This window comes from Scyliorhinus torazame, chromosome 15, assembly GCF_047496885.1.
Source record: "Scyliorhinus torazame isolate Kashiwa2021f chromosome 15, sScyTor2.1, whole genome shotgun sequence".
NCBI classification, from domain to species: Eukaryota; Metazoa; Chordata; class Chondrichthyes; order Carcharhiniformes; family Scyliorhinidae; genus Scyliorhinus; species Scyliorhinus torazame.
Window position 1 is genome coordinate 85,938,999 of NC_092721.1, and position 25,280 is coordinate 85,964,278.

General features: G+C 47.6%; 1 protein-coding gene across 1 annotated transcript in view; it reads right to left on the bottom strand.

Moving 5' to 3' along the window:
• arhgap42a (Rho GTPase activating protein 42a) overlaps positions 1–25,280 on the bottom strand; it is a 572,455-nt gene that overhangs the window by 119,095 nt on the left and 428,080 nt on the right. Inside the window, exon 14 of the mRNA XM_072476376.1 lies at positions 24,419–24,493. Coding sequence (XP_072332477.1) covers positions 24,419–24,493 — 75 coding nt within the window. The remainder of the gene's footprint in view (positions 1–24,418; positions 24,494–25,280) is intronic.

Consider the following 25,280-nt stretch of genomic DNA (forward strand, 5'->3'; position numbering starts at 1 on the left):
ATGTCTGCGAATACCTCTGCCAGCTGGTCCGCGTAGGCTCTGAGTGCACGACCAGGGATCCCATCCGGGCCCGTCGCCTTCCAAGGGTTCACTTTCAGGAAGGCCAATCTGACTTTGGAAGCTGTGATGGTGGGTATGGGTGAATTATGGGCTGCTGGGGCACTCGACAGCGGATTGTTGGTTACCTGCTCGAACTGAGCATAGAATGCATTGAGTTCATCGAGGAGGGGTGCGCTGCTGCCAGAGATACTGTTCGGCTTCGCTTTGTAGCCCATGCTAAATTGCCTCTTAGTGTCCAAAGGTTAGGTGGGATTACGGGGATTGAGTTTAGGTACAATGCTCTTTCGGAGAGTTAGTGCTGACTCGATGGGCCGAATGGTCTCCTTCTGTACTGTAGGGTTTCTATGATTCATGAGTTACCTTCAATGAATGCTTCATTGTTTTAACAAACCTTTCAGCCAGCCGATTTGTGACAGGATGATAAGGAGCGGATTGGATGTGTTGGATTCCGAGTGTGGAGAAGACACACTAATCAGCTTTTCCCAGCTAGAATAGGATTGCCAGAGGCAGAGACAGATTGCCAACTGAAAACCTGTACATACCTGAAAACCTGACAATACCGAAAGGAACTGTGGGAGACAGAACTCAGCGGAGGACATTTCAACACCGAGTCAACCTTCAGATGCTTTACTCCGGTTGAGGCAACAACGGGTGATGTCCAAACTCAATCAAAAACATCAGCGGTTACAGTCAAAACAAAAAAGCAGATACTTGAGATTCGTCAAAAACCACACAGGAATCAGTATCCTTTGATATATTTAACTTATTGATTGTTGTGTTTGTTAATTGTTCATATTGTAAATTTTGATTGTTAACGTTATACTGTGTTTCATTGCAGGAACCTTTAATGTAAAGGGGGAAGAAAGTGTTGTGTATTCATGTTTGTTCCTAGTTGGAACAAAGTCACTTTAAGAGTTTGAATATATGACATACCGATGACATCATCACGGTTTGGGAGGGCTAACAGTCAGTCTAGTATAACAGTCTGTAGAGGAGACACCTTTCCAATAAAGCTCTTGTTTGTTTTTAAGCAGGTCTGCACATCTGTATTTTAAAACTACCACATTTTGAAATACCTTCTTCTTAAAAAAATGTTTTTTTATTGATTTACAAGATGTGGGCACCGCTGGCTAGGTCAGCATTTATTGCTCATCCATAGTTGCCCTTCAGAAGGTGGTCATGAGCTGCCTTGTTGAACCGCTGCAGTCCATGAGGTGTAGGTATACCTCAGTGCTGTTAGGGAGGAAATTCCAGCATTTTGATTCAGTGACAGTGAAAGAACTGTGACTCGGAAGAGAACCTCCTGGTGATGGTGTTCCCAGTATCTGTTGTGTTTCTCCTTCTAGATGGTAGTCGTCATGGAACTTTGGTGAGTTCCTTCAGTGCATCTTGTAAATCAGGAGTTTTCAAACATAGGATCGCGACCCGCGGGTGGGCTGCAAGCAGGTTCCAGGAGGGTCGCAGCCCTCGGTCGCGGCATCCCTATTGAGGGAGGAACATTCGACTGCCGCGACCAGCATTTAGTAATGTCGGCAGCGACTTACTTTTGAGGTTGCCGGCCATCCCGCGCATGCGTGCCGGATTGAGCAGTACGCAGGCCCGGAGCTCAGTGGGCTGGACCGCCTCCTCCTGATGTCAGCACAATGTCCAGGGCCAGTTTTTTTCAGAAAACGACAGAGTCCTCCCAACGAGAAAGGCGGCAGGGAGCAGGTCATGCCCCCAATGCACTGACATCATGTGTTATGGCGTGAGAGAGATTCCTCCATTTTGCAGCTTCCAGCAGTGCTGGACCTCTGGCGAACAACCCATGAAGAAGTAGTTGAAAACAGGAATTGAGCAGCATAAAGATGATTAATTGAAATGTGGGTTATTAATTGTTCCCCTGCAAATCAAGATTCAAAGATCATGTGTGTTATATGCAGGGAAGCACTGGCAAATGAAAGTTAAAAACGCTCAAAACTTCAAAGACATTTGAAGACTTAACATGACGATTTCGAGGACAAATCTTTTTTTTTCAACGGATGCAGTGAGATCTTAAATCATCAGCGGAAGACATTATCAGAAATGTAGCATTGAATAACAAAGTAAGTGATATCATGAGGGCAGCACGGTAGCATAGTGGATAGCACAATCGCTTCACAGCTCCAGGGTCCCAGGTTCGATTCCGGCTTGGGTCACTGTCTGTGCGGAGTCTGCACGTCCTCCCCGTGTGTGCGTGGGTTTCCTCCGGGTGCTCCGGTTTCCTCCCACAGTCCAAAGATGTGCAGGTTAGATGGATTGGCCATGATAAATTGCCCTTAATGTCCAAAATTGCCCTTAGTGTTGGGTGGGGTTGCTGGGTTATGGGGGTAGGGTGTGGAGGTGTTGACCTTGGGTAGGGTGCTCTTCTCCAAGACCCGGTGCAGACTCGATGGGCCGAATGGCCTCCTTCTGCACTGTAAATTCTATCTATCTATGAGGATCAAGCAGGCTCACCTGCCACTGTAAAGGTAGTGAAAATGGTGGGTCGCGAAGGTCGGCCAGTGTGGGTCCCAAAGGATGGCTGGTTGGCAAAACGGGTCCCGGGCAAAAAACGTTTGAAAAAGTTGTAGATGGTACACATGACTGCCACTGTTTGTCGGTGGTAGAGGCACTAAATGTTTGTGGAAGGGGTAGCAAATCAAGTGGGCTGAATTGTGTCGAGCTTCTTGAGTGTTGCTGGAGCTGCACTCATCCAGGCAAGTGGAGAGTATTCTGTCACACCTTGACTTGTGCCTTGTAGGTGGTGGGACAGGCTTTGGAGGGGTCAGGAAGTGAGTTACTTGCCTTTGAATTCTTAGTCTCTGACCTGCTCTGGTAACCACAGTATTTATATGGCTAGTCCAGTTCAGTTTCTGGTCAATGGTAACCTCAAGGATATTGATGGTGGGGAATCCAGCAATAGTAATGTTATTGAATGTTCAGGACTGATGGTTATTTCCTCTCTTGTCAGAGGGTGATTGCCTGGCACTTGGGTGGTGCAAATGTTACTTGCCATTTGTCAGCCCAATTCATCCACGTGATGTGGCTGGACGAGTACTTATTGCCCCTAACTGAATTACTTACTAGGGCATTTAAGAGTCAACCACACTGCTGTGTGGTCTGGAGTAAGTAAGCTAGATCAAGCTGGCAGATAAGCAAAGCAGATTTCCTTCCTTAAAGGACATTAGTGAACTAGGTGGGTTTTTACAATAAGTGACAATGGTTTCCTGGTCATCATTAGACTTTTAATTCCAGATTTTTATTGAATTCAAGTTTCATCATGGTGGGATTTAAACCCGGGCATTGCTCTGGGCCTCTGGATTACAGGTCCGGTGACAATCTCACTACCGCCTCGCCTCCCTATCTCTGAAAGTCAGCCTAGTGCACCCTAATTTTCATCACTCTATCTGTGGTGGTTCTGTATTCAGTTGTATTAGCTCAAAGCTATGAAATTCCCTCAATTATAAACCCTCTGCTTTTCTTCCTCATTCTGCAGGTGTAAGTTGCTCATTAAAATCCAGCTATTTGACCAAGCTTATGTCAACATTTTATTTGATGAGGCTCCTGTGCAGCACCTGGGATGTATTACTACATTGAAGGTACTACATAAATGCAAACTGTTGTTTCTCTTAGCAACGACAATAATGTGGCACTGTTAATATTCCTTCAGATTGATTCTTTTTTTTTAATTGGTACAATCTTTTCAATCTTGAAGCTAACACAAAGGCTGAGGGTCAGAGTGTAAAACACAGCCAAAGTTAAAATAATGAAAGAAAAGATAAGGGGCGGGATTCTCCTTTTCTGAGAAATAAGTGTTGACGCCAACGCAGAGTTCACAAACTTTCGCGAGAGCAAAACTGGCGCCGCACTTGGATCGATTCTGCTACTGTTAAGGGGATAGAACCGGCGTCACATGGAACACAATTGATTCCAATGCAAAACCATGCTGGATTCACCATGTGATGAAAGATTACTGCCTTATCATCATGTAAGGTGATGTCCCCTTTAAGACCGGGCTTGGAAACTTGGGGACTCCGCCTCTGGCTCCGCCCATCTGGGAGCCATACATAAAGGGCTGCCTCATGGACTGCTTCGAGGCCTACCTGGACTCTGCAGAGACTCCCATCCTGGGGCCACGCAAGCTGCGTCTACTCCACGCCCGGGTGAGTCACAGAATCTCCGCCACGCTCGAAAAGGCGACGACTTATGATGCGGCAATCGATTTGCTCCGCAAGCGGTTTGTCAAACCCATCAATGAGGTGCATGCCCGGCATCTACTCTCTACCTGCCGGCAGCGCTCGGGGGTTAACCGGCTCGTCCATTTCATCAAGTCCCGCAACCTACCTTACTCAACCAAGGAGGTCAAGGCCATGGTCAGGGCCTGCCAAGTCTGTGCGGAGTGCAAACCGCACTTCTATCGGCCAGACAAGGTTCAGCTCGTGAAGGCCTCGGGCCCCTTTGAGCGACTGAGCGTGGACTTCAAGGGGCCCCTCCCGTCCACCAACCGTTATGCCTATTTCCTCACTGTGATCGATGAGTTCTCCCGTTTCCCATTCGCCATTCCCTGCACCGACATGACCTCAGCCACGGTGATTAAGGCACTGCACAGCATCTTCACCCTGTTCGGTTTCCCTGCTTATATCCACAGCGACCGGGGTACATCGTTCATGAGCGATGAACTGCGTCAGTATCTGCTCAGCAAAGGCATCGTCTCGAGTAGAACGACCAGTTATAACCCGCGGGGAAACGGGCAGGTGGAGAGGGAGAACGCGACCGTGGGGAAGGCTGTCCTTCTGGCCCTGCGGTTGAGAAATCTCCCAACCACCCGCTGGCAGGAGGTCCTACCCGATGCCCTACACTCCATTAGGTCACTCCTCTGCACGGCCACGAATGAAACCCCACACGACCGATTGTTTCTCATCCCCAGGAAGTCTACCTCCGGGGTCTCACTTCCACCTTGGCTGATGGCTCTGAGACCTGTTCTTATCCGGAGGCACGCGAGGAGCCATAAAACGGACCCCCTAGTTGAAAAGGTCCGACTGCTCCACGCCAACCCCAGTTACGCCTACGTGGAGTACCCCGATGGCAGGCAAGATACGGTTTCCCTCCGGGATCTGGCACCCGCTTGATCCTCCACCACAGACGCCCCTTCCCGCGCCGCTCCCCTGCAGGATCCGTCGCCCCCTACAATACACCCCCTTCCGGCCCTACCACCCGTTGGTGAGCCCCTACCGTGCGCCCCCCCCCCCTTGCACACCCCGCCGGCGCCGGCACCGCTACCCCCGGCCCTGCCTAGTTTACCTGCCCCGACCCGAAGCTCCGACTGCTGTGCTCCCGGATGTGCCCTCAACCGGGACGTCTGTGCCCGCCGCACCACCGCCCGAATTAAGGAAGTCGAGGAGGGCGATCCGGCCACCGAGATGGATGGACCTATGATGGCACTTCACACCCGCCGGACTCTTTTTTTAAACAGGGGGTGAATGTGATGAACGGTTACTGCCTTATCATCATGTAAGGTGATGTCCCCTTTAAGACCGGGCTTGGAACCCTGGGGACTCCGCCTCTGGCTCCGCCCATCTGGGAGCCATACATATAGGGCTGCCTCATGGTCTGTGCAGCAGTCAGCTCTCGTCTCTAGCATAGTTATTAGTCTAATAAAGCCTTCTTTACAGTTTAATCTCTAAGCGTCATTATTGAGGGTACCTCACACCAGTTCTGCGATTGACACGGAGTAGGTTGACAAGCAGCAGCCGCATGTACACACTGCACTCCCCACACCATTCCAGCCAACAAGATGGCAGCGAGGAGAGCAGCCCTGAGGTTTACCGATGCTGAGCTGGAGATCTTCTTAGACGCGGTGGAGGATGACCCTGTACCCCGGCCGGCAAGGAGGCTGTCAGCCGCCGCCATTCGCCGTGCCTGGGCACAGGTGGCAGAGGCTGTCAGAACAGTGGGCAACATCGTCCAGACTGGCCAGCAGTGCCATAAAAAACTGCACGACCTCCTCAGGGTGGCCAGGATCAGTAGGCAACACTGTGCCCCGGCAGTAACCCCCATAACCCGACCTCACCCCCCCCACACCGGGACAGCTGCCGAACCCCCACCCTGCACCTCATGCTTGCACCCATACCGGCCGCCATGCCCAGGTGCACGGCCGCTGGGGCCACCAGCTACGCACCGCCTGGGCTGCATGTGTCGGACTGTCTAAAGCTGTTGTCTTCTGTTTGCCCCCTTCCCCCCCTCCCCCAGGAGGAGGCCACGCACAACCGCCGGGAGCGGGAGAAGACAGGGTAATAATGCATCTTGTCTTGTGTCTTACAGGACCTGCTGGTGATGGGGCGGGTCCATCAGGCATTCCCCACTCCCAGCCAATGCCACAGCCAGAGCTCCCCCGTGAGTCAAGCAGTGATGGGGTTAGCAGCTTGGACACCAACCCTCCGCCCTAAACCCCAGAACTCGAGTCAGAGGATGACACTGATTTCTCATCACAGCTGTCTCCAACGCCCTCCGCCATCCCAGAGTTACTCACCTCGGTTGGGCACTTTAGTGAAGAGGCTCCTGGGACTACATGGTGCTCATCACGCAGCTGATCCGGTACAGAAGGTGGAGGTAAGAACACCCGAGGGGGCGGACGGTTGGAGGGCAAGCTGACCCCAGGGACTAGCTGCCGTCCAGATGGGTTTTAGGCTTCTGGAATGGACAGTCGCATCTATAGTGGAGATGCAGTTGCAGAGCCAGGGACTACATGAAGGGTTGCCGGCGAGCATCCAATACCTGCAGGCGCAGTTGGAGGAGTCCAACTGTGTGCAGCAGCAGGAGGTGGTGCCAACAATGCATGCCACCCAGGCCAACACCGCATGGGTGGCATGCATGTTGGATGCATTGGGGGTGACGGTACTGGCTGTGGATCAGTATGTCCAAGGCCTGGGGCATTCTGTGCAGGCGCTGGCCGAGGCCTAGGACAGAGGTGCCGTCTCACAGGCAACCATGTGCCAGAGCCACCTGGACATTGCAACGGCGCTTCTGAGCATGAGCCAGTCACAGCAGGCCATGGCTGAATACATCAACAGCATTGTCCAACGCTGGCCGACGTGGCGCAAACGCAGAGGGAGGTGGCCCATTCCCAGAGGGAGATGGCGCTGTCACTGGCTGACTTGACACAAACCCGGAAGGTGGTGGCATAGTCGCAGCGTGATGTGACGCAGTCCCAGATGGAAATTGACTACTCTCTGTGCTCCATGACCGTGAGTGTGCAAACCCTGGTCGAGACCAGAGCGGGCCTACAGGACTGGCAGTGCCAGGTGGCAGGGGAGTCTCAGGGGATTTCTCCACTCACACCCCCGTCCCATGGATTAGCCTGGCGGCCATCGGGCATCGCGAGAGGAGGAGGAGGAGATGTGGCCTGTGCCAGTGACTCCTGCAGGGGAGGTACCGGAACACCACAGCACCTAGGACTCCCTCCCCTTGTCTCTGGTGCATCTGGTGGGAGTGGGCAGAACAGGGTGGCACCACGCCACCAGGACACCCAAGGAGCCCCAGAAGACGCCCGCTAACGAGGACCCAGGTCGCAGGGCAGGAATCACAGCAGGCCGCCTGGAGAACCATCAGACGTAGCATTAGGCGCCCCAAGGCCAGTAAGTTAGACACCAGTTAAGTTGGCACAGGTGCAGGGCACAGTTTAATGATAGGGGTTAGGGCACAAACCTGTTAATATTTGTTCACATTAAACACCTGTTGCCACTGTTACAACCTGCCTCAGTGCTTTGTCTGATGGATGTGAGAGGTGGACAAGTCTAGGCTGGCAAGAGAGAGGGTGGGGGGTGCGGGGGGGGGATGGGTGGACGCCGTGGGTGGGCTAGACTCCCCACCTCCTATTCCTGCCCCCCCCCCCCTCGACTGTCCCCACCACCACCACCCCAGGGATCCGATAGGATCGTGTGATGGAATGGCCAGCTCGCATGCAGGTGGAGAGTGCTACCGTGGGCAGGAGTCAGAAGTTGGCATACAATGCAGTGCACACCAGAGCTCATCGCAAAATGGATTGTCATCATCCTCCATCCCATGGACCAGACCTGGTGCTACTGCCAACCCAGGGCCCACCCCATAATGCGGCAGGTATGTATCATGGAGGGAGTTGCAGGCAGTGGAGTGGCTGGGGTGTAGGGTTTGGATGCGGTGTCCATGCCTCCCTCCAAGTCGGTGAATCTGGAAGCGACAGAGCGTCCCATGCGTGTTGGCCCTGGCGCATACATCGTGCAGCCTCCCTGTGCCTGCTTGGGCCCCATGGCCTGCCCATCCTTGCCCTCCCCCGTATCCTCCTCATCGGACGAGGCCTGGTGTTCATCCTCCTCCTCCAGCACATCGCCCCTTTGCTGCGCGATGTTGTGGAGGACGCAGCAGGCCTCCAAATGCGGGCGAAACGTCCAGCATCATACTGGAGGGCCGCTCCAGTGCGGTCCAGGCACCTGAACCGCATTTTCAGGAGGCTGAACCACCGCTCGATCACGCCCCTGGTTGCTGTACGGGCATCTGGATAGGTGTCATCAGCCGCAACCGCAGTGGACAACCCCCGCCATCCAGGACCCAACCCCCAGCCGGGGGGGTGGGGGGTGGGGAGGTGGTCTCTAACATGTCAGGAATCGTCAAGTGTGCCAGGATGAAGGCATCGTGCACGCTGCCGAGTATCGGCCGCAGAGGTGACTGATGCGTAGCTGATGGTCACATATCAGCTGCACGTTCATCAAGTACCCCTTTCGGTTGGTGTAGAGTGGCCTGTCATCTACAGATGCTCGTAGGGTGACATACATCCCGTCGATCACCCTTTGGACCCAGGGCATCCCAGCGATGGCAAATCCCGCCATGGTCCGCATTGAAATGAATGCATTGGGCATATAGGGCCTCCGTGATTGCGCGGATGCACCTGTGCACCGAAGTCTGTCAGATTCCAGACATCTCCCCACTCGGTGCCTGGAAGGACCTCATTGCGTAAAAGTACAAGGCAACCATCACCTTTTGAAACCTGCCCCTTTCTTTAGGTGTGGTGTTGACATCCGCAGCAGAGGTGCAGGCCATTGCTGACTGCTGTGCCCTGTTGTCTGATTGCTCTGGAGGACCGAGACTGGAGGTTCCCAGCCTACTAGGTGTTTCCTGCTTTGGGGTTGGTGCGCTCTCCTCGGCATGAACTGTTGGAGATGGTGGGGTACTAGCAGAGAGGTGTTGGTGCAGCAAGGCACCCTTGTAATCCTGGGTGGATGCTCCCAGGGTGCCTGGATGAGGCTCTCCTCTCTGTCAATACCCCATGACACCTCCTTGACTTCTCAAAAACACCCTCTTTTATTAAGCTTAACACTCGTATTGCTGACTTACCCTGTGTTTTACTGATAACTATCTGAGGTGCTTTTGAAAGCTCTTTAAATTAAAGAAACTGTGTAAATCCAAATGGTTTCAAAATACCAAGAGATGTATCTTTTGAGGACTAGTAGTATTGGTGAAAAGACAAGATCCTTTGGGGAAAGATAGAGGCTGGTTCTGGAAGGTGCTTTGTGAGCAACAATTTTCCTTCTGTGCCGTCTGTGAGCAAGGAATATGCTCTTTCAGTCTTGGTCAGATTTGACAATAATAAGAGTTGAGAGTCATGAACACAGCCCAGTCTATCATACAAACCCGTCTCCCATCCATTCACTCTGTCAACACCTCCTGCTGCCTTGGGAAAGCGGGCAGCAGAATCAAAGACCCCTCCCACCCGGGTTATTTACTCTTCCAACTTCTTTCATCGGGCAGGAGATACAAAAGTCTGAGAACATGCACTAGCAGGTTCAAAAACAGCTTCTTCCCCACTGTTACCAGGCTCCTGAATGATTGCCTTATGGACTGAATTGATCTCTTTTTGGGATGGCCCATACAGAGAAAGAAGAAGAAAAGCAGTGCCATGAAGATAAGTACCACGTTCATCCACCCCGCACGATGAAATGTAACAGCAACCATGAATCATGCAAAGGAAGAAAAGAATGAAAGCATACCCAAATGCCAGTCCAACTTCCAAATCAACAATAATAACCAGAACAAAAAGAGCCTGCCACTCTTCCGACAGAATAGCAAATAAGATGTGGATCACCTGAACCTGAACCAAGGACTTGAAGGGGGAAGGTGGGGTAGTGAGAAGGTGGTTAATGCTAACACTGTAATAACAAAATTGTTCGAATAGCATAAAGGCTGTAACAATAAGGCAAATGTATAACACTCATGTAAGGATCACCCTGCTTAATCCCTGTCTGTTCCCTTTTTCTCCTTTTAATTTCTGTTGTTTTGCTATTACAATTTTTGTACACGGACAGTTAATGAACTGTTGCCTTTAAGATGGACTTTTACTTTAATTCAAGTGGCTGGTTTTAACTGAAGAGCGATTTATGAAGCTAAGGCAAGGCAGGTTGCATGAAGCTATTTACATTTCACCCCAACAGTTTCCACAGAGATCAGTGCTGCCACATCTTGATGAACTTGGCTGTCGGCCAATTTACTGACATGATTTGCTGGACCTTGTCAATGATCACTGCCGATTGTTCGGGATTTTCTCTGGAATATTCCTTGCATTGTGTGACTGTGTTTTTCTCTTTTACTTTTGTTTTTGGCTCGCAAGGCTGGAAGGAGGCAATCTGGCCCTCTCTCTCTCATCAAATGGATTATTTCTAATGATCAGAGTTAAAAACCTCTCTCTCTGCACAGCCAGACCGAACTACAAGGAAATCCGGTCCAGCCATCAGCTGCAGGCAGAGTTCAGTTGTTTAAAACTCTTTTAAAATTTCGAGTGGTTTCTCAGTAAGGCTGTTGGTTATTCTGGTGGAATTGGAAACAAGTAAGAATTAAACAGCCTGAGGCGATTCCTTTGAAAGAAGGCCCAAGTTAATACAAGTTTAAGTGACTCTCCAGAGTAAATCCTATTGTCTGGGAGTACGGACTGAATGCTGCTGCCAGACACATTAACACACCGGTAGCTTTGATCCGTAAGAATTCTGGGAGTGACGAATGTGATATAAAATAGTTACTTTAGAGATACTAGTTAATGTAATGTAGAAATAAGCCACTTTGATTTTTGCAGTTAGGGACAAAGGAATTTGGGACCGCATGGAAAAAGCAGGAAGAGGTGTGTCTATAAGAGTGAGGATGCATTGATAGGGGCCAGAGAAAGGGATTGGAAGTGAGCCAATCAGAATGGATTAAACAGGTCAGGAGGGACCTAGGCTGACCTATGTCCGTCGAGTATGTGAAACTTGATACCATTTGAACTGATTTTGCAGAGATTCCTTTGTCTGTTAGTTCAGTCGTTTTCTGGAGTGTAAGAGGCAGGACGTCCTGTTACATTCTGTAAGATGATTAAGCTTGCAAGCTAAATAAATAACTTCTGTTTACGTGCGAATCCGTCTCAACTTTTATTGAGGCCAGACTGACAGAGAAAGAAAATAGGAGATCAACATTTGGTGCCGAAAACCGGGATTTCTCTGGGCGATCCTGTTCCAACTGCGAAATCAGAATTAGACTGATTATGAACAGGAGGACGGGAACAAAGGGCCCTCAATGTAGAAATGGAAAACGACCAGCATTGATTGTTCCCCTCTTCTTATCGTCTGATTAGTCTGGTCACTCGCGGTTGGCACAGAAAGACCGCCTCGACGAAATCACAGGTCAGTCTGGGGATTAGCACTTTAATTGATGGGATTTCATATTGTTGTTTCGGCTTGGGTTAGGGTTTTGGGCTGATGTGACTTTAAATAATAAAGGTTCAGTCTATTATTGGGGTTCAGAGGCTGATGTGACTTTAAATAATAAAGGTTCAGTCTATTATTGGGGTTCAGAGGCTGATGTGACTTTAAATAATAAAGGTTCAGTCTATTATTGGGGTTCAGAGGCTGATGTGACTTTAAATAATAAAGGTTCAGTCTATTATTGGGGTTCAGAGGCTGATGTGACTTTAAATAATAAAGGTTCAGTCTATTATCGGGGTTCAGAGGCTGATGTGACTTTAAATAATAAAGGTTCAGTCTATTATCGGGGTTCAGAGGCTGATGTGACTTAAATAAATGGGGGTTCAGTCCAGTATAACTGTTTTTAAATCTGAAGATGGTTCAACTCTATGTGTGAGTGTTTTAAATATATAGTTGATTAAGCTAAAATTGTCTCCTTGGACTGTAAAGTTCCGAGGTCTAGTTGAGATTGTGAGGTTGAAGCAGAAGTCTCTCAAAGGGTTAACAGCAGCAGGCGGAGTTGAAAACAGACAGTGCTTCTCACTCAGGCCTTGAGATAACAGTCTGCAGTGTAATCGGATACCTTTCCTTTGAGTCAGTGAACACCAGCAAAGTTACGTTTTGAATTAATTAAAGGAAACCAGTGGGTTTCTCCACCTCTTTGATAAAAGTTATTATTTTCGAAAGCAATTGATTGAAATTGCCAGAATCTTAAATTTTACTTACTTGAAATAAGGTTTATCTCATTTTATCTGGAGATTAATAGAAACTTAAAGAAGATAATGGACACCATTTTAAAAAGTGTCAATTTGAAGATGATAATTGATTTTGCTAATACTTATGATAGTTGATTTTGCTAATAACAGTATGTATGTAACAGAAAAAAAAACTTGTTAAAAGAAAAAATTGTTAAGATAAAGAAATAATTAAGTTGTAAATGTTATACAAGTTTGTGTTAAGCAAATTGTAAATTTAGTTCTGAGTTGAGATCAGAGCTAAGCTTGCAAGTTGCAGTAATTCAATTTGAATTTTCAAACATTTTGAAGTTTTAAAAAAAAAAGAGAGCAAATAGAGAAAAGAAGGACACAGATCTTGAATGCGTTGAATAGCACATTTCAGGGGCCCATGAATCTTTCTGTTATCTTAGACCTAAAACCTAGGAAGATTGGTGAGCCATAGGAATGTCTGGGGCGTTTTAATGAAATCTACCGGGGGCAGTCAGGCGATTTGCTGTATCAAAATGGTCAGAATTCCCCTCAATACTGTGCTATGTTAATGCATTGCCTACCACCTTCTGTGGTTACTGCTGTGAAATGTAATAACATGAATTGGACAGAGAACGACCCTTCCCAGATGGCAAGGGCAGTCAGATTTTACTGGAAGGAGGGTGTAGGCCAAGAAGGAGGCTCAGTTACAAAGGTTAAGACTGAGTATGTAATGAAAAAGGATGATCTGCGATCCCAACAAGCGGCAGAAATGGTAGTTTACCAGCAGGAGCTCCAATATAGTGACTTTGGGTGGGTGGATCAGCGAAGAGGAGGATGAGACAACAGTGCTATATTTCTATCACCCCCCAGTGGTGGACGTTAGACATTGAACAGCCACTATCACTGCATCACGTTACCCTGGCCTATGACAGAACTGGACGAAACAGGGAGTTGGAGGACAAATACTGGCCATTACTTGAGACCGAATGGCCAGTCAAGGTTACAGCCACAGTCACGGGAAAAGAAGGTACAGCCGATTTTGTTACAATATCACCACATTTATGGCCACAGTCAGCTTCGGTAAGCCCTCATATTACACGTCAGGTCCATGACCAGTACCATGCCAGGGATATGGGGCGAATGGTCAGCATCTTACCGCAGCTCGTCAGAATAGGTATGAGATATACCTTTTGAACAATCCACGTCTGACATTTAAATACTGTACCACTATCAATCCAGCCTGTTTTCTTAGTGGTCCCCCTGTCCATGAAGACGCACCTGGCCACGACTGTTTAGCCTTGATTCAGGAAACTACCACAATAAGGGGCGATTTGAGTGACATTTCGTCAGAACAACCTGACATGATTATGTGTGGTCAAATATCCCACCGGGGTTTAGTTAATGACCTACTGCAGGCCCTCCTTCTGCCAGCGCAGATTTCCGTTATTAAATGTGCTGCCCACACGAATGGTACAACCCCAGTTGACGTTGGTAATGAACGAGCAGATTGTGCAGAGCGCACAGCCGCACAAATTCAGCAAGTGATGGTGCCTAAAATGTTAAGTCAGACTAAACGATCTACTATGAATGTGTCTGCTTCTGACAAGCCAATGCCAACCATCCAAGACGTCATAAGGTTACAGGAGGACGCTCCTGAGAGTGATAAACAAATGTAGAAACGGTTAGGTTGTACATATGATTCTGTTTCCTCTTTATGGACCACGCCTGCACATCAGACTTGTATGTCTGATGTGCTGGCTTTATGGGTCATCGAATGTGTACACTTTGCAACTCATTGTGGGGCTCGGGGGACTAGTGATTTGTTGCTGGACACTTGGTGGCACCCTAAAATGCAGGGGTTGGCCCAAAGTATCAGTAATCGGTGTTTGATTTGTCAGCAATATAACACCGGAAAAGGTATCCCTTGTGGGAAGGGGCAAACCCCGTTGCCCAGTGGTCCCTTTGAGACGCTCCAAATGGATTACATTGAGTTGGAAAGGTGTCAATGTTATAAATATGTTTTGGTCATTGTGGATGTGTTCAGCAGATGGGTTGAGGCGTATCCGACTATCTATAGTAAAGCTGCTACTGTGGTTAAAGTCTTGATGAGGGAAATCATTCCCCGGTACGGTATACCAGCTCAGTTAAGTTCTGATAATGGGCCTCATTTTATTGGACAAATTAACAAGGAGTTTTGCTCCCAGTTGGGCATACGCCAGCAGTTACACTGTGCTTACAGACCACAGGCAGCCGGGGTGGTTGAAAGACACAATCAGACCCTCAAAACTAAATTGGCTAAATTAAGAGCAGACACGGGACTGACATGGCTTAAGTTGCTCCCCGTTGCCCTCTTCCAGCTGCGGGTTACACCTGCGGGACCAGCCCGGCTCTCTCCCGCCGAGATTCTCTATGGCAGGCCTCTTAGAACTCCTTGGAGCCTGCAGGTTCCCAGACGGGTTCAGTTTCATCAGATGACTGAGGAAATGACCACCTATGTTCTGGCCCTTACGCAAGTGCTCAAGGAACTCCATGGCCAGGTCCGCGCGGCTCACCAGCCATTGCCCCAGTACCTAGCTCACTTTCAGTCCAGCCCGGTAGTTATGTAATGGTCAAAAATTGGACTAGGAAGGGGTCGGAGCCGCGATGGGACGGGCCCTTCCAAGTTCTCCTTGCCACCCCCACAGCAGTTAAAGTGGAGGGGCGAAGTGCTTGGGTCCACCTACATCACTGTAAATTGAGCCCATCTCCACTACTGTAAAAGGTCGGATACTAACCTGCCTCCCTTCTCCAGTGCTATTTTACAGGTGTGGAGCATGATGGAGTGGCTACGCATCGTCTGTCTGATATTTGGCCTCACTTCGCTTGGCGTGTTATTGGCGATGGACATGGAAAAGGGGAATATTATGTATCTGTGTAGCCCCAACCAATCTACAAGGATACATCACCTATGCACAGGTGATGTTCTTCACTGCCCCCATATACGAGGACATGGTATCGACTCATGGAAGGTCATCAAAGTTAAGGAGAATGCGGGAGTCATGAAGCAGTTGCACCGGTCCCGGCGATGGGAAGGGAACATTATATGGACATTGCCTTGTTTTTGGAATACATGTAAATTTGATTTTGGATGTGTTAAAAGTGGTACAATAAAGGTAACATCAAGCTGTCAGAAGAGTGTAGGAAGAGACCATGAGAAAGAGAAAGGGACTAGAGAGAGGACGGGGCGTGTGAGAAGGGAAGTACAGCTGGAACGTAGGTTACCGGGAGATGCACGTAAGTTAATTAAAGGCCAAACTGAGGAAAACCCTGGTAGTATGAATCTCTTCTACCAGATTTACCACCGTCTGTATGGCCAGGGACGGGTTGTCTGATACCCAAACCCCGCAGCGGTGTCTAGGTTATTTTCTGTTTCACCGCTTTGGGGCACTCCCCAAACGGTGGTTCATTGTCAGCGTTCCGAGCCATTGCCCGAGCAAGTCACTCTTCCTTACGATCCGGATTCAGCACCACCGGCTATTTGCCTTCCCCTCCCTCGGGATAATTCCCATTCACAGTACGATAGGCTGCGACGGTGGAGGGCGTACATACCTAGCCACTTCACTCCCAATAGGGATTCCCGGTCGTACGAGAATTGCTTCAGCAGTGAAGGATATGGCTGTTTGCTGGTAGAGGTGGACACAAATATAACATGTCTGTTTCCCACCTGTACGGACAGGAGGTGCCATATCACCCAGGCGTCTGGCCAATGCGTTTGTTATAGCACCACTTGCGTTCCATTGAACGCTGGCCTCCAGCTCCTTTGTGGCTGGGCGAATGTCTCTCATATCACTGTCGGGAATAGGGCTTTCCGCATTGCTGGGCGGCCCGAATGGGCATTTCAAAATTGGATAAACTGGGCTACTGGGAGGTCCTTACGCAACCGATATACTGATTGTGATGCTAGTCTCCACACGGAACAAGGATACTACTTTTTATTTAATGGTACGGCGACCAACGTTTTGTCACCCCCATTTCCCCGCCGAATTGCTATAGGGACTCTAGTCCCTACCACAGTCCCCTGCCCTTCGGCGTGGAACCTGCATAATCAGTTAGCACGCCGGGCAGTCTCTGCTGAATTTTGCGAGAACTGGAAAAAACCTCAGGTTCTTGCACCCAACCGGGGCCACTCAGCCGGGTGGGGCATTCTGAGCGTATTGACACTGGGAGGTGTGGGGGGTTCCTTGGCTGTTAGTGATCGGAATTATTTTATTTGCGGCCTTACCCTTTTGGGAAATGAAACCTTGGGAGCCCTCGGGGCAATAACTAAGGAGTTGTCTCAGCTACGGTTGTTTGCAATGCAGAACCGGTATGCTCTTGACTATCTTCTGGCCCGTGAGGGTGGGGTATGCGCCATAGTACAGGGCAAGTGTATTATGGGGATTCAGGACTTGACTGCTAACATTACTAAATTTATGGATCGCATACGGGATCACTTGGACGGGATGCAGGATCCTGGCTCTTGGGGTAACTGGGGATTTGGAGGATGGAAGGACTGGTTGATAAATATGGCCATGTATCTAGTGGTAGCTATCGGCTGCATCTTTGTGGGCCTGGCCATCCTTAAATGTGTGATGGGTAGAATGCTGGGTGCACTGGATCAGATCACCGCCCCAATCACCGAGAAAAAAATTTAACTGTTAAAATCCATGAGGGTGAAGCAGATGAAGGGGGGCTAAGACAGGAATTGGAAATGCAGCGACGAATCTTTTTAGATGAGGAACCGTAGCTATAGATTGGATAGTTCGGTTATCATGGAATGATAAAAGGAGGGAATGACGAATGTGATATAAAATAGTTACTTTAGAGATACTAGTTAATGTAATGTAGAAATAAGCCACTTTGATTTTTGCAGTTAGGGACAAAGGAATTTGGGACCGCATGGAAAAAGCAGGAAGAGGTGTGTCTATAAGAGTGAGGATGCATTGATAGGGGCCAGAGAAAGGGATTGGAAGTGAGCCAATCAGAATGGATTAAACAGGTCAGGAGGGACCTAGGCTGACCTATGTCCGTCGAGTATGTGAAACTTGATACCATTTGAACTGATTTTGCAGAGATTCCTTTGTCTGTTAGTTCAGTCGTTTTCTGGAGTGTAAGAGGCAGGACGTCCTGTTACATTCTGTAAGATGATTAAGCTTGCAAGCTAAATAAATAACTTCTGTTTACGTGCGAATCCGTCTCAACTTTTATTGAGGCCAGACTGACAGAGAAAGAAAATAGGAGATCAACAGGAGGACAGACTGCTGCAACAATTTCAACTTTCACCCATTTTCCTCCCCCTGCGTGCGCCTGTCTTCTGTATGTTTGGGTAGAGAGTGGGACGATTAAGGGGGGGGGGGGAGGAGTAGTAGATTAGCTGGCCGTTATTCCGTTCTAATTACTGCACATTTCAACTTTATTTCTGTTATAAATAAACAGCTATTGTGTTCAATTTACAAACCTGGTGGCTCTAACTTATTGAGCAGTCAAGGGGTCAAAGATTCTGCAAATTTTGTAAAATTATTCATTAATTTGCTTGTGTTGGGACGCCAGGGTCTGTGGGGCTGGAATCGACTCTGCACTACCCCAGGATGTTGTAACACTTATAACAATGTATGGCTTAAAGGAAACTTAAATAACTCTATATCCATGTGATAAAGACTGTTTGGGGGTGTAGGGGGAGTAGTATAAGGGTCTTGTATATACAGGATTAATGTGGGTCTGGATACAGTACCACCCATACAGTGACGAAAGAAGGCCCAGTGATGAACTAGACCAAGGATCAGTGTGGTGTGGCCAGAGACATGTTAAGGTCTAGACATGGAGATAGCTCTTTGTCTGTACCTGTTACCGTATATATGTATATAGTTACAATAAATACTTGCTGTTAATATACAGAAGGTTACAAACGCTTCCTGAACAGACACATTCTGTAACCAACACCATTACAATACTAATAAGAATAAGTAAGGCATAGCTGATACTAAGAGTGGGGGACTTTCCGGTCCTACCAGTGATGCCATTCTCCAAATTTTCCGGTCCTGCCTGTGACTTTTCCTGCCACTGGCAGGACCAGAAAATCGTGACTTAAGTCTAAAATCTAATAATTTGTACTGATATGCACTTGTGTATCTACACCAGAGTGTCTACTGACATTATGTCAGTCAATGAGTTGGGAGAAGAAGATCTGTAAACAATGTATTTTATTGCAGAGAAAATAACGTTTATTTACTGAGTGAACTGCAAAGCAAAGAAGCCAGTCTAAAAATGTTTTCACAAACAAAGAAAACTCATGATAAAACTGTAGCAACTTCTTCTGATAAAAGAACAGTAATTTCTCAAGGAAAATTCAGTGTGAGTAGATTCATGCTAATAGACGCAAGACAGTATAGAACTGGAGCACTGCTGAAAATAGAGACATGCTGTTGAAGATTTATGTCTTATACTCATCAGGACAGATGAAAGAATGTCAAATTTCAAAGGGAGCAACAATTTAAATTGCTTGAGAAAAGAGTTCTGGTTTGTTGGCAAGTCAACTCTGATTGGTTGAGGCATTTCCATGAGAATGCACAAGGGAATTATTGTTCTTTCATGTTTTGTATAATTCAAAAAAGGTACACTACCTGGACATGCTCTTTTGCCTGACAAATACGTCTCTGCCTACGAATATATATAGCCTCTAGCAAGTGAAAATGAGCCACATTGTGAGCCTGACTGATAATTGTTTGTTTTGTGTAATTTGTAGCACATTAAGCATTGTTCAGCAAGTGCTATTCAATTGAGGAATCTTATCTAATGTTAGATATTATGTTCAGAATTTTACAAGCACTGGTTCATTGATTACAAACACTACTCTTCCAATTACGGACAACTGAAGGGGGTTGTTGTTTGAAACCATCTGCCAGTCATTGGGCCATGCCACCTATGCACCTGACATCGTACTGGCACTGAAATTCATATACTACAATACTCATTTATGTGATAAGTAGATCGTCTTTTTGGCTTGACGGCAGCATCCTGTTCGTGGAATATATCACTTTTGATGTTACTACATAATAGCAGTGGGAAATGGCTAGCTTCAGATATTATCAAATTTTTGTGATATCTTACTCTCCAGAGTAATGTGAAGCAGACTGGGTACTTTTCAGGTACGGAAATGGTGGCTTCAGGCCTATGCATGATACACAGTAAGCAAGGATCTGATCAGAGTAGCCATTATCCTGCAGGATGGCTTTGATGTGCCCTACTTCGGCATTAAGCTTGCACGATGAGCAAATGGCTCGGACCCTTTTTACAATATTATCGATAAGGCCAATTTTATAGCCCGTGTGGAAATTTCAAAGCCTATATTGAAAAGTGAAGCAGGCTTGCAGTAGACAGTAGTAGAGAACCCATTCGTGGAATTCTCAGCCAGCACGTGGAGCAAAGGTCTGCGCCACTGAAATTGAGCAGGAGTTGGAGCACATTAAGGTGTGTAAGGAAATTTTGTTTTTTGCAGCTGCAGATTCAAATATAGCAAACATATCATCTACGTATCAGAAATATTCAATGGGTCATTTTATCGAAAACATGTCTCTCATGGAAACCTACAAAAATGTTAGCAAGAGCTGGACTTTGAGGGCAGCCCAGGGCAACACCATTTATTTGGGCATATATAGTGTCATTAAAGCTGAATTTCAATGCGCGAATTGCGTTTGTAAATTCAATGAATACAGAAATGCAGATTCAGAAAATGGCAGTGCATGTGGATTGCAAATGCCCTGCCCGGTAATGGCATGTCATATTTCTCACTTTTAAGATACATACTTCATTTAATAGGGACTCTTTGAAATTGTTTTGTCTTTAAAAAAATGGACAATGTGATGCATACGACCTACCATGTGTATTCAAAAACTTGCTGTCAAACAGAGACAAAAGGGCACATCTCTGGTGAAAATATACTAACTGCACACATTCTGAGATCATCAACTGACATTCCGATTTAAATGGTCATTCTTGAAGCAAAGAAGTCTTATCCCCCTAAGGATGATTGTCTTCAAACAACAAAACAATAAACCAGGATGTGGTTAATCAACCCAAGGCCACCATCATATTTGGAAGAGGAGCTGCATCGTGAGGAGTCACATGGAAGGCGACCACGATTGTCCCTTTTAATCTTTAAAGTGATGTCTGCCGAGAGACAATAGCAGCAGAAAAGGCAGTAGCATCTTTGCCTTGGAAGAACCAGAGGCTGCAACATTGCAAGTTTTCAAGATGTTCTTTTTCAAAATAAATTTAGAGTACACAATTCATCTTATTTGTCCAATTAAGGGGCAATGTAGTGTGGCCAATCTACCTATCTTGGGTTTGCAGGGGTAAGACCCACGCAGACACTGGGAGAATGCACAAACTCCAAACAGACAATAATCGGGGCCGGGATCTAACCCAGGTCCTTGGCGCCGTGAGACAGCAGTGCTAACCACTGTACCTCCATGCCACCCCTATCCAAGGTGTTCTTATATTAATACACAGGGAGCTGTCCGCTGCAACCAAAGAAACTTGTCCAGCGATAGTGCCTTTTCTTAATTAAACAAAAGCATGGGGGCAAAATAATTCCATGGCATATTCGCCATGTCAAGGCCTCCACCAATCAGAGTAGTGTAGTATAAATTGTTGCTCCCTTCTGGTGGATGCAGGACAAAAAACTTTGACAGCATGTCTCTTTTTTTCAGCAATACTCAAGACACAAATTGAGTATTTTATGGCAAGTGCAACAAGTGGCGGATAATTACATGCGGAAAATTAATCCTATCCTATCCACACTAAAAGAGTGTGGTCTCCAGACATGATTGACAGGGAACTTACCTAATTATTTTCATTTTGGCCAGGTATCACTATCGGCACTCCATGTGTACACTTCATACACAAAGCTTTCAAAATATTACACGTGAACCAATTTTTCTGATTAATTTTGAATACGCACAGAAATGTACCCAGTGGCCCATGCTATTTTTTTTTTTTTTAAATCATTTACAGGATGTGGGTGTGGCTGGTTAGACCAGTATTTATTACCCACCCTAGTTTCTCTTCAGGAGGTGTGGGTGAGTTGCCTTCTTAAACCGCTTTGGTCCTTGAGGCATAGGTACACCCACTGTGCTGTGAGGGAGGGAGCTCCAAGATTTTGCCTTAGCAACAGTTAAGGAACAGTGATATATTTCCAAGTCAGGTTGGTGAGTGACTTAGAGGGGAATCTCCAGGTGCTGGGGTTCCCAGGTATCTGCTGCTCTTGTTCTTCTGAATGGTAGTGGTCGTGGGTTTGGAAGGTGTTGTTTAAAGAACCTTGGAGATTCCTCAAGTGCATCTTGTAGATGGTACGTTTGGCTGCCACTATTCGTCGGTGGTGGAGGGTTTGAATGTTCGTGGAAGGGGGAGCAATCAAGCGGGCTGCTTTGTCCTGAATAGTGTTGAGCTACTTGACTATTGTTGGAGCTGCACTTATCCAGGCAAGTTGAGAGAGTTAACATAGAATATACTTGCAGAAGGAGGCCATTCGGCCCATCGAGTCTGCACCGACCCACTTAAGCCCTCACTTCCATCCTATCCCCGTAACCCAATAACCCCTCCTAACATTTTTGGTCACTAAGGGCAATTTATCATGGCCAATCCTCCTTACCTGCACGTCTTTGGACTGTGGGAGGAAACCTGAGCACCCGGAGGAAACCCACGCAGACACGGGGATAATGTGCAGACTCCGTACAGACAGTGACCCAGCGGGGAATTGAACCTGGGACCCTGGCGCTGAGAAGCCACAGTGCTAGCCACATGTGCTACCATGCTGAGAGTATTCCATTGCACTCCTGACTTAGTGTCTTGTAGATGGTGGACAGTCTTAGGGGATTCAGGAGGTGAGTTACTCATTGTAGGATTCCTAGCCTTTGACTAGCTCTGATAGCCACAGTATTAATATGGCTAGTCCAGTTCAGTTTCTGATCAATGGCAGCCCTCAGGATGTCGATTGTGGGGGATTCAGCAATAGTAATGCCATTGAAAGTCAAGGGGTGATGTTTAGATCCTCTCTTGCAGGATCATGGCACTTGTGTGGCATGAATGGGACTTGCCAATTGTCAGCCAAGCCTGGATATTGTCCAGGTCTTGCTGCATTTGGACATGGACTGCTTCATTATCTGAGGAGTCGCGAATGGTGCTGAACATGGTGCAGTCATCCGCAAACATCCCTACTTATATCCTGTTTTCATCTGTTGCAGGTGAATACATTATTATATTACGCCTTACAACAATGTAACACAGGAATTGATTATGCACAATGTCATGACATGCATTCAGTTTAAGTTCAGTTTAAATTTAAATTCATAAAAATAAATGCTGAAAATTTTCCTAACAAAACTCTTTACTGAATAATGAATACGAGTATTTTCAGTATGATTTACATGTAAACGTTGAGGAAAAGATATTCTCAACAGTAATTATAATCCATATTATTAATTAGTTAACCTTCTTTCCCCCACCTCCAAAATCAGACCGGACGATTCAGGCTGGATTGGAGCTATAACATGGACTCAAGCTAATGTCAGTTATTCAGCATTGGCCCAGTTAGTCAGCACCGACATTGATATGAAGACATCAGCAGACTTATCAATTTCTGGAAACCTAGTCATAGTAATATTTCCATGCTCTTTCCATCAGAATAACCTTCAAAATTAACGTGGAAAGGAGCTGTTCATTTCAATTTTCATTATGTTTCAAAGAGAAAAGTTCACTGAAGCACAAATTTACTTGGTTTTAAAAGCACTTCAACTACTATTCCAACTACAATGCTTTGAAGGTATGACGGGTGCAATCCCCCCCCCCCCCCCCACGTCGGGTGGGAGAATCGCCGGGGCGCTGCGCGAATCGCGCCACGCCACCCCCCCGACCCCCGCACGCAATTCTACCACCACCCGGAAACTGCGGCGCGCGATTCACACCGGGCCGCTCGGAGAACTGGCGAGCAGCGATTCTCCGGCCCGGATGGGCCGAGCGGCTGCTACGACACGACAGGTTCCCGCCGACACCGTCCACCCCGGTCGCTGCTAGCGGGAATGCTGGGGGGGGGGGTGGGTGGCGCGGACTGTTGGGGGGGGGGGGGGGGGAAGAGGGGGGCTCCTTCACCGGGGTGGCATCCGATGGGGTCTGGCCCGCGATCGGGGCCCACCAATCGGCGGCCCGGCCTCTCCCCCCCTCCCCGGGCCTACCTCCTTCCGCGCGCGGCCCCAGAACACCGGCTCCATGTTGGTGAGAGGCCGGCGTGCGTAAGACGTTCCCCACGCATGCGCAGGATGACGCGGCCCAACTGCGCACGCGCAGGATTGGGCTGCCCCAACTGTGCATGCGCGGGTTGGCATGGTGCCCATTTGGCGCCACGTAAGGACGCTGGAGTGTCTTGAACTGCTCCAGCGCCGTGCTGGCCCACTGTGGGGGCCAGAATAGGTCGTGTCCGGGCCCTGTTTGCACCGTCGTGAAACACGACGGCGTTCATGATGGCGCGAACACTTGGCCTCAATATCGGAGAATCGCCCCCGACATGTTTAAAAAATGTAAAGCATTACATATGGCAGACTTAACAACATACAAGATTTGTTCTGTACCAAAGTTGCATTTTTGCGAGGAAATGGATCCACACTCCTTCTTTGGCAGAGATCCATAAGGAGTCAATATTTCCTACTTACAGCTAGAATATATATTAAGGAATTTGAGGAATAAGTGAAACCGATCACAAGTTCACATAAAATTTTAAAGCTGTGTTTAAGAATAGAAATTGAGAATTTAAAAGCAAGATCAAAAGTTACATAATTCCTGTATATAAAATGGACAATATGCAATAAGCATCAACCTCTTTAGAATCAAAATAAAATATCTTACCAAATACCGTGTTCATTAGCTTCTGCACTTTGGAATTTACTCCGCTCATTCTGTACAGTCCCATGGCATTAATACCTAAGAGTACATATGTCAAAGTTTCAAACATGCAGAAATCTGATGAATCAAACAAGCCCTTTCATGTAATTTTTAAACATCAAATGGAATATCAAATTCCTATTTATAATGTGAAAGTGATCAAAATTGCCCGTGTTTGATTTTCTCTAATGTAAAAATGGAAAATGCTGGAATTACTCAGCAGGTCTGACGTCGTCATTAGAGAAAGGAACAAAGTTAACATTTAAGTCAGTGAACCTCCATCAGAAAAGATTTTTGGGTTGAAAAATACAGGAAGGGTGGGTAGGGAGGGCGGAAGCAAAGTCATGGTTACATCCCGCAGCCTTAAAGCACTGTGGTGTGGCTAAACGTGGGCCAAGTGAGACTTTGCCCCTGAGGAGGAGGGCCCGCACTCTGAAGCGGACAGCCAATTCAAATGGCCAGCAGCTCCATCAGTCCTGACTGCAACAAAGGGGGATAAGTGGCAGCTGCTGGGACCAGGGGATAAGAAGGAAAAAGGCCCATGGATCCCTGGAGCAAGTAAGTCTTGGGCAAGGAGATTTTGGGTAGGTCAGGAAGGGTGGCAGGGTGCGATGCCACCCTTCCTGGGTGGGGGGGGGGGGGGGGGTGCATGGGTTTACTGCTGCTGACAGTTAAGGAGGAGTGGGATTTTCTCTTAAGGGCCTACCTGCGATCAGCAATGGGTAGCCCCCAAAGTGTGAACACCCTCCCTTTGAAGAGCATTTTCAAAAATTGGGCTGATCGTTCCTGCCCAGTTCTAAAACTTTATGGCATTGACAGCCTAGTA